The following is a 12,263-nucleotide window of genomic DNA, read 5'->3' on the forward strand; positions in this document are numbered from 1 at the left end:
ATATTTTATTTTGTATAAAAAAATCATAAACGGTAACCGACACAATTTTTACTCAGCATTCTTTGAAAAGTTTAGAATCATGGGATTCACAAGAACAGCACAGACATTCTTTGATTGACCGTCATTTATATTTGAATCTATGGAAATATTTTCGGAGGATGAATGAGTGATGGTGATACATCCTAAGACTCGTCGTCTTGTGGTTTTATTTTATTTAAATTTATAAATGAATGAAGATCTTTTGTCTCTGTTTCAGTTTGAAAAAAGTGTTCATTGTGGCAAAGTGTCATTTCCATCATAAAGTAGAAAAAGCTCGATTCAAATATTCAAAAAAAAAAAAAAAAAATGGCAAGAAGAAGTCAACGCAATTCAACTAGTTTAGGAAAACTAGAAACTACATTATCGGAACTAGTAAAGACCGAAGAAGCCTATATAGAACAATTATCTTGCATTGTTAATGGGTAATTAAATTTCAAACAAAAATTAAATTAATCATCAATGTCGTGATATAAATAATCAACATTAGTAATGCTAATTTAAAAATGATGTGTCTTATCTTGATATAAGAAGATGGTGATGAATTTAAAGGCAAAGTTAAAAAGTGACCAACAAAAAAAATTATTTTGAAATCGGAGGAAATTGTCTGTCTATCAGACAATCTAAACATATATTTTAGAAGTCCTTGGAAGTATCGCATTTTTTTGAAGAAAATAGTTTTATATTTTATAATTTTACCATCAAGTCGGTTCACAAGGATCCAATAACAATTGTTGAAGATATGGTGAAAGCGAAATTTATAGCGCAATTTTCCGCACGGAAAAAAATTTTGAAAAGTGAAATTCTTTAAAAATCTATATTTTAAAACATTGGAAACTACTAAAATCATATAATTATGCAATATTCTCGCTGAGTCGACAAAAATATTCTCATTTTGGACATAAATATGGAAATACAAATTTTGAAATTGGGGAAAGAGAAAAATTCCGCACGGAATTTTTATTCACGGTTGCCCTGATTACCTTACAGGGCGTGCAATGGAAAGCGACGGACGTCAAAACTTCAGCCGGGAAAATTAACCTATGAATACTCTCTCTCCTATAGGCTAACAAGGATATATAAACTTGGATACGATCAAAATATGTCTCATAGAAATAATGTTTGTCGGAAATCTCTCTCAGACAATTTGGAGGCGATTTAACTATGTTTGTCTCTTTCTGTCTGGCTGGTGCGAACTATAACTGTCTAACGGATCAACCGGTTTGGCCCAAATTTCAGACCTCTATATATTTTGCCCATTTGTGGACCATAATGGTCCACACCTTCGGGAGTGTTCAAAAATGTTCGCTAAAATGATCTAACTAATATGTGTTCCAGAAATAAATAAGATTCAGATATGGCTCCCAAACAAAATTTCAAAATTTTCGCAATGTATAGTGTAAAGTCAGCTAAATTATCTGCTTGAAAATTTTACAACAGTTGGGTTTCGCGGTCTCCATTACGACGGCCTATTTTTTCCATGGGCAAGTCCATACTTCTTGAGATCATGGCTCCAAAGCTCTTAAAACACCTGCCGGCACCAACTAAAATAACGGATGAGCAGGCAAGCGGGCGAACCTCCACCTGAAGTAATGCAACATTGGTAGAGGATTGTGTAAATTGTGGGAAACGGTTAAATTACTCCCGAGTCCGGGAAAAAAGGATAATAGAACGGATGTTATTTTCGACTGCGGGACAGTGACAGATCCAAAGTGATGTGCGAGTTATTTTAACTGGCATTTTATCGAGCAAGCCGAGAATGATAGGACGTAGAGTAGAGTGCTACACCGCAAAAGAGCCCTCTCAGCCGAGAAGTTACCAGCACAATTTATGATGGACAGTGTAGCAGATGTCATCTGAAACACAAAATCATCCAATGGTACTGCTTTAGCAACTGGATGAACCAGGAGTTGAGTACTTAACAAGTGCTCTCAACCACCCATATTTTACCAGAAAACTGGAAAGTTGGCATGGTGGTCCCGCCACTAAAGTTAGGCAACGATACCAGCTGTGGTGAGTCTTACAGGGCGATCTTCCTCTTGTCGCCAGTAGCAAGATTTAGAGGCATTACTCCTCCTTATGGTAAGAAGATATTTCCCAGTTGCCTAACATCACCATGGATTCCGAAAAATGTACAGTACTACAACAGCATTATTCGCTATGTCCACACATATTAGGCGAGGACTGAAACGTGGATTTCTTTGAAGAATTTTTTTGAGGATTTTCGAAGGACATAAACGTGGATTTCTTTAAAGAATTTTTTGTGGATTTTTGAAGGACATAAACGTGGATTTCTTTAAAGAATTTGTTGAGGATTTTTGAAGGACATAAACGTGGATGTCTTTAAAGAATTTTTTGAGGATTTTTAAAGGACATAAACGTGGATTTCTTTAAAGAATTTTTTGAGGATTTTTGAAGGACATAAACGTGGATTTCTTTAAAGAATTTTTTGAGGATATTTGGAGGACATAAGCTTGGATTTCTTTAAAGAATAAAGAATTTTTGAAGGAAATAAACGTGGATTTCTTTAAAGAATTTTTTGAGGATTTTTGAAGGACATAAACGTGGATTTCTTTAAAGAATTTTTTCAGGATTTTTGAAGGACATAAACGTGGATTTCTTTAAAGAATTTTTTGAAGATTTTTGAGGGACATAAACGTGGATTTCTTTAAAAAATTTTTTGAGGATTTTTGAAGGACATAAACGTGGATTTCTTTAAAGAATTTTTTGAGGATTTTTGAAGGACATAAACGTGGATTTCTTTAAAGAATTTTTTGAGGATTTTTGAAGGACATAAACGTGGATTTCTTTAAAGAATTTTTTGAGGATTTTTGAAGGACATAAACGTGGATTTCTTTAAAGAATTTTTTGAGGATTTTTGAAGGACATAAACGTGGATTTCTTTAAAGAATTTTTTCAGGATTTTTGAAGGACATAAACGTGGATTTCTTTAAAGAATTTTTTGAAGATTTTTGAGGGACATAAACGTGGATTTCTTTAAAAAATTTTTTGAGGATTTTTGAAGGACATAAACGTGGATTTCTTTAAAGAATTTTTTGAGGATTTTTGAAGGACATAAACGTGGATTTCTTTAAAGAATTTTTTGAGGATTTTTGAAGGACATAAACGTGGATTTCTTTAAAGAATTTTTTGAGGATTTTTGAAGGACATAAACGTGGATTTCTTTAAAGAATTTTTTGAGGATTTTTGAAGGACATAAACGTGGATTTCTTTAAAGAATTTTTTGAGGATTTTTGAAGGACATAAACGTGGATTTCTTTAAAGAATTTTTTGAGGATTTTTGAAGGACATAAACGTGGATTTCTTTAAAGAATTTTTTGAGGATTTTTGAAGGACATAAACGTGGATTTCTTTAAAGAATTTTTTGAGGATTTTTGAAGGACATAAACGTGGATTTCTTTAAAGAATTTTTTGAGGATTTTTGAAGGACATAAACGTGGATTTCTTTAAAGAATTTTTTGAGGATTTTTGAAGGACATAAACGTGGATTTCTTTAAAGAATTTTTTGAGGATTTTTGAAGGACATAAACGTGGATTTCTTTAAAGAATTTTTTGAGGATTTTTGAAGGACATAAACGTGGATTTCTTTAAAGAATTTTTTGAGGATTTTTGAAGGACATAAACGTGGATTTCTTTAAAGAATTTTTTGAGGATTTTTGAAGGACATAAACGTGGATTTCTTTAAAGAATTTTTTGAGGATTTTTGAAGGACATAAACGTGGATTTCTTTAAAGAATTTTTTGAGGATTTTTGAAGGACATAAACGTGGATTTCTTTAAAGAATTTTTTGAGGATTTTTGAAGGACATAAACGTGGATTTCTTTAAAGAATTTTTTGAGGATTTTTGAAGGACATAAACGTGGATTTCTTTAAAGAATTTTTTGAGGATTTTTGAAGGACATAAACGTGGATTTCTTTAAAGAATTTTTTGAGGATTTTTGAAGGACATAAACGTGGATTTCTTTAAAGAATTTTTTGAGGATTTTTGAAGGACATAAACGTGGATTTCTTTAAAGAATTTTTTGAGGATTTTTGAAGGACATAAACGTGGATTTCTTTAAAGAATTTTTTGAGGATTTTTGAAGGACATAAACGTGGATTTCTTTAAAGAATTTTTTGAGGATTTTTGAAGGACATAAACGTGGATTTCTTTAAAGAATTTTTTGAGGATTTTTGAAGGACATAAACGTGGATTTCTTTAAAGAATTTTTTGAGGATTTTTGAAGGACATAAACGTGGATTTCTTTAAAGAATTTTTTGAGGATTTTTGAAGGACATAAACGTGGATTTCTTTAAAGAATTTTTTGAGGATTTTTGAAGGACATAAACGTGGATTTCTTTAAAGAATTTTTTGAGGATTTTTGAAGGACATAAACGTGGATTTCTTTAAAGAATTTTTTGAGGATTTTTGAAGGACATAAACGTGGATTTCTTTAAAGAATTTTTTGAGGATTTTTGAAGGACATAAACGTGGATTTCTTTAAAGAATTTTTTGAGGATTTTTGAAGGACATAAACGTGGATTTCTTTAAAGAATTTTTTGAGGATTTTTGAAGGACATAAACGTGGATTTCTTTAAAGAATTTTTTGAGGATTTTTGAAGGACATAAACGTGGATTTCTTTAAAGAATTTTTTGAGGATTTTTGAAGGACATAAACGTGGATTTCTTTAAAGAATTTTTTGAGGATTTTTGAAGGACATAAACGTGGATTTCTTTAAAGAATTTTTTGAGGATTTTTGAAGGACATAAACGTGGATTTCTTTAAAGAATTTTTTGAGGATTTTTGAAGGACATAAACGTGGATTTCTTTAAAGAATTTTTTGAGGATTTTTGAAGGACATAAACGTGGATTTCTTTAAAGAATTTTTTGAGGATTTTTGAAGGACATAAACGTGGATTTCTTTAAAGAATTTTTTGAGGATTTTTGAAGGACATAAACGTGGATTTCTTTAAAGAATTTTTTGAGGATTTTTGAAGGACATAAACGTGGATTTCTTTAAAGAATTTTTTGAGGATTTTTGAAGGACATAAACGTGGATTTCTTTAAAGAATTTTTTGAGGATTTTTGAAGGACATAAACGTGGATTTCTTTAAAGAATTTTTTGAGGATTTTTGAAGGACATAAACGTGGATTTCTTTAAAGAATTTTTTGAGGATTTTTGAAGGACATAAACGTGGATTTCTTTAAAGAATTTTTTGAGGATTTTTGAAGGACATAAACGTGGATTTCTTTAAAGAATTTTTTGAGGATTTTTGAAGGACATAAACGTGGATTTCTTTAAAGAATTTTTTGAGGATTTTTGAAGGACATAAACGTGGATTTCTTTAAAGAATTTTTTGAGGATTTTTGAAGGACATAAACGTGGATTTCTTTAAAGAATTTTTTGAGGATTTTTGAAGGACATAAACGTGGATTTCTTTAAAGAATTTTTTGAGGATTTTTGAAGGACATAAACGTGGATTTCTTTAAAGAATTTTTTGAGGATTTTTGAAGGACATAAACGTGGATTTCTTTAAAGAATTTTTTGAGGATTTTTGAAGGACATAAACGTGGATTTCTTTAAAGAATTTTTTGAGGATTTTTGAAGGACATAAACGTGGATTTCTTTAAAGAATTTTTTGAGGATTTTTGAAGGACATAAACGTGGATTTCTTTAAAGAATTTTTTGAGGATTTTTGAAGGACATAAACGTGGATTTCTTTAAAGAATTTTTTGAGGATTTTTGAAGGACATAAACGTGGATTTCTTTAAAGAATTTTTTGAGGATTTTTGAAGGACATAAACGTGGATTTCTTTAAAGAATTTTTTGAGGATTTTTGAAGGACATAAACGTGGATTTCTTTAAAGAATTTTTTGAGGATTTTTGAAGGACATAAACGTGGATTTCTTTAAAGAATTTTTTGAGGATTTTTGAAGGACATAAACGTGGATTTCTTTAAAGAATTTTTTGAGGATTTTTGAAGGACATAAACGTGGATTTCTTTAAAGAATTTTTTGAGGATTTTTGAAGGACATAAACGTGGATTTCTTTAAAGAATTTTTTGAGGATTTTTGAAGGACATAAACGTGGATTTCTTTAAAGAATTTTTTGAGGATTTTTGAAGGACATAAACGTGGATTTCTTTAAAGAATTTTTTGAGGATTTTTGAAGGACATAAACGTGGATTTCTTTAAAGAATTTTTTGAGGATTTTTGAAGGACATAAACGTGGATTTCTTTAAAGAATTTTTTGAGGATTTTTGAAGGACATAAACGTGGATTTCTTTAAAGAATTTTTTGAGGATTTTTGAAGGACATAAACGTGGATTTCTTTAAAGAATTTTTTGAGGATTTTTGAAGGACATAAACGTGGATTTCTTTAAAGAATTTTTTGAGGATTTTTGAAGGACATAAACGTGGATTTCTTTAAAGAATTTTTTGAGGATTTTTGAAGGACATAAACGTGGATTTCTTTAAAGAATTTTTTGAGGATTTTTGAAGGACATAAACGTGGATTTCTTTAAAGAATTTTTTGAGGATTTTTGAAGGACATAAACGTGGATTTCTTTAAAGAATTTTTTGAGGATTTTTGAAGGACATAAACGTGGATTTCTTTAAAGAATTTTTTGAGGATTTTTGAAGGACATAAACGTGGATTTCTTTAAAGAATTTTTTGAGGATTTTTGAAGGACATAAACGTGGATTTCTTTAAAGAATTTTTTGAGGATTTTTGAAGGACATAAACGTGGATTTCTTTTTTAAGGATTTTTGAAGGACATAAACGTGGATTCCTTTAAAGAATTTTTTGAGGATTTTTGAAGGACATAAACGTGGATTTCTTTTTTAAGGATTTTTGAAGGACATAAACGTGGATTCCTTTAAAGAATTTTTTGAAGATTTTTGAAGGACATCAACGTGGATTTCTTTAAAGAATTTTTTGAGGATTTTTGAAGGACATAAACGTGGATTCCTTTAAAGAATTTTTTGAGGATTTTTGAAGGACATAAACGTGGATTTCTTTAAAGAATTTTTTGAGGATTTTTGAAGGACATAAACGTGGATTTCTTTAAAGAATTTTTTGAGGATTTTTGAAGGACATAAACGTGGATTTCTTTAAAGAATTTTTTGAGGATTTTTGAAGGACATAAACGTGGATTTCTTTAAAGAATTTTTTGAGGATTTTTGAGGACATAAACGTGGATTTCTTTAAAGAAATTTTTGAGGATTTTTGAGGGACTTAAACGTGGATTTCTTTAAAGAATTTTTTGAGGATTTTTGATTTGGATTTCTTTAAAGAATTTTTTGAGGATTTTTGAAGGACATAAACGTGGATTTCTTTAAAGAATTTTTTGAGGATTTTTGAAGGACATAAACGTGGATTTCTTTAAAGAATTTTTTGAGGATTTTTGAAGGACTTAAACGTGGATTTCTTTAAAGAAATTTTTGAGGATTTTTGAAGGACTTAAACGTGGATTTCTTTAAAGAATTTTTTGAGGATTTTTGAAGGACATAAACGTGGATTTCTTTAAAGAATTTTTTGAGGATTTTTGAAGGACATAAACGTGGATTTCTTTAAAGAATTTTTTGAGGATTTTTGAAGGACTTAAACGTGGATTTCTTTAAAGAATTTTTTGAGGATTTTTGAAGGACTTAAACGTGGATTTCTTTAAAGAATTTTTTGAGGATTTTTGAAGGACATAAACGTGGATTTCTTTAAAGAAATTTTTGAGGATTTTTGAAGGACTTACACGTGGATTTCTTTAAAGAAATTTTTGAGGATTTTTGAAGGACTTAAACGTGGATTTCTTTAAAGAATTTTTTGAGGATTTTTGAAGGACATAAACGTGGATTTCTTTAAAGAATTTTTTGAGGATTTTTGAAGGACATAAACGTGGATTTCTTTAAAGAATTTTTTGAGGATTTTTGAAGGACTTAAACGTGGATTTCTTTAAAGAATTTTTTGAGGATTTTTGAAGGACATAAACGTGGATTTCTTTAAAGAATTTTTTGAGGATTTTTGAAGGACATAAACGTGGATTTCTTTAAAGAATTTTTTGAGGATTTTTGAAGGACTTAAACGTGGATTTCTTTAAAGAATTTTTTGAGGATTTTTGAAGGACATAAACGTGGATTTCTTTAAAGAATTTTTTGAGGATTTTTGAAGGACATAAACGTGGATTTTTTTAAAGAATTTTTTGAAGGACATAAACGTGGATTTCTTGAAAGAATTTTTTGAGGATTTTTAAAGGACATAAACGTGGATTTCTTTAAAGAATTTTTTGAGGATTTTTGAAGGACATAAACGTGGATTTCTTTAAAGAATTTTTTGAGGATTTTTGAAGGACATAAAGGTGGATTTCTTTAAAGAATTTTTTGAGGATTTTTGAAGGACATAAACGTGGATTTCTTTAAAGAATTTTTTGAGGATTTTTGAAGGACATAAACGTGGATTTCTTTAAGAATTTGTTGAGGATTTTTGAAGGACATAAACGTGGAATTTTTTAAAGAATTTTTTGAGGATATTTGGAGGACATAAACTTGGATTTCTATTAAGAATAAAGAATTTTTGAAGGAAATAAACGTGGATTTCTTTAAAGATTTTTTTGAGGATTTTTGAAGGACATAAACGTGGATTTCTTTAAAGAATTTGTTGAGGGCCTTTGAAGGACATAAACGTGGATTTCTTCAAAGAATTTTTTGAGGATTTTTGAAGGACATAAACGTGGATTTCTTTAAAGAATTTTTTTGAGGATTTTTGAAGGACATAAACGTGGATTTCTTTAAAGAATTTTTTGAGGATTTTTGAAGGACATAAACGTGGATTTCTTTAAGAATTTTTTGAGGATTTTTGAAGGACATAAACGTGGATTTCTTTAAAGAATTTTTTGAGGATTTTTGAAGGACATAAACGTGGATTTTTTTAAAGAATTTTTTGAGGATTTTTGAAGGACATAAACGTGGATTTTTTTAAAGAATTTTTTGAGGATATTTGGAGGACATAAACTTGGATTTCTATTAAGAATAAAGAATTTTTGAAGGAAATAAACGTGGATTTCTTTAAAGATTTTTTTGAGGATTTTTGAAGGACATAAACGTGGATTTCTTTAAAGAATTTGTTGAGGGCCTTTGAAGGACATAAACGTGGATTTCTTTAAAGAATTTTTTGAGGATTTTTGAAGGACATAAACTTGGATTTCTTTAAAGAATTTTTTGAGGATTTTTGAAGGACATAAACGTGGATTTCTTTAAAGAATTTTTTGAGGATTTTTGAAGGACATAAACGTGGATTTCTTTAAAGAATTTTTTGAGGATTTTTGAAGGACATAAACGTGGATTTCTTTAAGAATTTTTTGAGGATTTTTGAAGGACATAAACGTGGATTTCTTTAAGAATTTTTTGAGGATTTTTGAAGGACATAAACGTGGAATTTTTTAATAAGTTTTCTGAGGACCCTTGAAAGACGTTGGGGCTAGTTTGTTGCACAGAATTATTTGTTTTCCTTTCTTTTCAAGGTATTTACGGGAATTTCGCAAGACGATACCACAACTAACGATACCAGACGATTTAAGGGGATATAAAGGCCGTTTCATATTTTGCAATATTGAACAGATTTTCCAGTGGCATAGAGAGTAAGTGTGCTCCACACTATACTTTTTGATATTTTTATTAATTTTTTTCATTTTTTAGTTCCTTTTCACAAATCTTAAAATATTATCGTCACGCTACATCCGAATTGGGTACAGCCATATTAAAGTGTGATGCTGATTTGCAAATGTATGCAAAATATTGTAATAATTTACCAACTGCTCAGTGCATTCTAAGAGACTACAAGGAATATTTTAAAGAGGTTCAGGAAAAATTGAAGTTGAAATGGCAGGTAAACGTGATGAAATTTCAAATTATGGAGAAAGGAATTAATGAAATAAGTCGAAAATTATATCACTTGTTATTTGAACTAGTTTCTTTTTCCAAATTTGTTTTACATTATTTTTCATTTTTAGCTATGCGATCTGTTGATATCACCAGCTCAAAGGTTAGCTGCATACGAATCATTCATATCGAGTATAACAGATAATCTGCGAGAAGTTGATGCTGATTGGGAATCAATGGAAAAGGCACACGAAATGATTCTGGTATACGACATATTTTAAAATGAAAAAAGAAAACAAATCAATTTCAATCTCTTACAGAAAGTCCAAAAACACATCAATGATTTTAGTGCCCTAGAGGATATGAAGAACTTTAATGGTGACATTTATGATCATGGAAAATTACTATTCCAAGAATATCTGCACTGTAAATATGATGGCAAGAAGAGACTGCATTACGTGTTTCTGTTCACACGTCTATTGGTATTTACCGATCGACAAAATTCCAAGGAGAAAGATGGTATACCAAGCTATACTTGTTGCCTGCAAATTCCGGTAAATCTCCTCAGATTATGTCGCGTAAATTTGATTTGAATTTTTCCTTTTCTTCTTCGTCTATTTTCAGATGAATAAGTTGCACATGAAGGTTTTGTCTAAAAAAGAATTTTCATTAAATACCACAGATCCAAATAAAAAATGTACACCCATAATTTGTCAGGGTAGCAGTAAAGAGGTCCATAATCTGTGGTTAATGCAATTACAAAGTCAACTACAAATCCAGGCAGAACTTGTAGCATACTTGGAATATCCCACAGAAGAAGAAACGAATAGAGAAGTTGCCATATAGGGAAAGAAATGTGTAAATAAATAATTTTGGTGAACAATAATTTGAATATATTGAGACTGTTATAAAGTTTGTTTGTTTTTTTTAATTTTTTAATAATATTTATTTAAGCATTTTTTTAATAAACAATATATTTTTCGATGGATTTTTTAAATTATTTTTGTGGTTCATTGAAAACATATACCTGTATTATTTAGGAATCTGTTTTTAGAGGCGATAAAACGCATAGATGTGATTTTTCTAAAGAATATTTTAAATTATTTTTGGAAGGACATGAACGATATAAACGTCGATTTTGTTAAAGACGTTTTCGAGGCCCCTTGAAAGACATAAACGTGTTATTTTCTGAGGGCCCTTGAAAGGCATTATCGTAGAATTTTTTAACGAATTTTTTGAGGTCCCTCAGAAGACATAATCCTGAAATTTTTTAAAACATTTTTTGAGGGCCCTCCGAAAACAAATTTTGAAGAATTTTTTGAGGGCCTTCGAAAGGCATAATCCTGAAATTTTTTAAATAATTTTTTGACGGCCCTCGAAAGGCATAAGCATTGATTTTTTTAAAGAATTTATTGAGGGCACTCGAAAGGCATAAGCGTGGAATTTTTAAAGAACTTTTTGTGGGCATTCGAAAGGCATAGGTGTGGAATTTTTTGGAGAATTTTATTAGGGCCCTAGAAAGCCACAAGCGTGGAATTTTTAAAGAATTTTTGAGGGTCCTCGAAAGGCATAATCGTGGCATAAGCGTGGATTTTTTAAAGAATTTTTTGAGGGCCTCGAAAGTCATAATCGTGGCATAAGAGTGGATTTTTTAAAGAATTTTTTGATGGCCTTCGACCACGCATAAGCGTGGAATTTTTTAAAGATTTTTTTGATTACCCTCGAAAGGCATAATTGTGGCATAAGCGTGGAATATTTTGAAGAATTTTTTGAGGGCCCTCGAAAGGCATAAGCGTGGCATAATCGTGGAATTTTTTGAAGAATTTTTTGAGAGCCCCCTAATGGTATAAGCGTGGACATTTTTAAAGATTTTTAGGGCCCTCTAATGCTTTAAGCGTGGAAAATTTTAAAGATTTGTTAGTGCCCTCTAATGCTTTAAGCGTGGAAATTTTTAAAGATTTTTTAGGGCCCTCTAATGGTATAATCGTGGCATATGCGAGAAATTTGTTAAAGAGTTTTTGAGGGCCCTATAAAGGCAAAATCGTGGCATAAGAGTGGATTTTTTTTAAAGAATTTTTTGATGGCCCTCGATAGGCATTAGCGTGGATTTTTTTAAGAACTTTCTGAGGGCCCTCGAAGCGCACAATTGTTGTATAAGCGTGGAATTTTTTGAGAGGCTTCGAAAGGAATAGGCTTGGAATTTTTAAAGAATTTTTTGAGGGCCCTCGAAAGGCATGATTGAGGAATTTTTTAAAGAATATTTCTTAAGACCCTTTCCAAAGGAAAGGGTGCTTCTTCAGGCCCCTTTCCAAAGGAAAGGGTGCTTCTTCAGGCCCCTTTCCAAAGGAAAGGGTG

The 12,263-nt window shown here is 30.6% G+C and overlaps 1 protein-coding gene across 1 annotated transcript; it reads left to right on the top strand.

Annotated features, from left to right (window-relative positions):
- Nucleotides 1-254: 254 nt before the first annotated feature.
- Nucleotides 255-10,896, top strand: LOC141393269 (rho guanine nucleotide exchange factor 25-like). Its single transcript, XM_073966258.1, has 6 exons — nt 255-461; nt 9,551-9,667; nt 9,726-9,915; nt 10,040-10,171; nt 10,229-10,462; nt 10,533-10,896. The coding sequence occupies exons 1-6, from the start codon at nt 346-348 to the stop codon at nt 10,752-10,754; spliced, it is 1,011 nt and encodes a 336-aa protein (XP_073822359.1). The 5' UTR covers nt 255-345; the 3' UTR covers nt 10,755-10,896.
- The last annotated feature ends 1,367 nt before the right edge of the window (nt 10,897-12,263 follow it).

The sequence above is a fragment of the Musca autumnalis genome, unplaced genomic scaffold, assembly GCF_047663935.1.
Source record: "Musca autumnalis isolate F117 unplaced genomic scaffold, ASM4766393v1 scaffold_2, whole genome shotgun sequence".
Lineage (NCBI taxonomy): Eukaryota > Metazoa > Arthropoda > Insecta > Diptera > Muscidae > Musca > Musca autumnalis.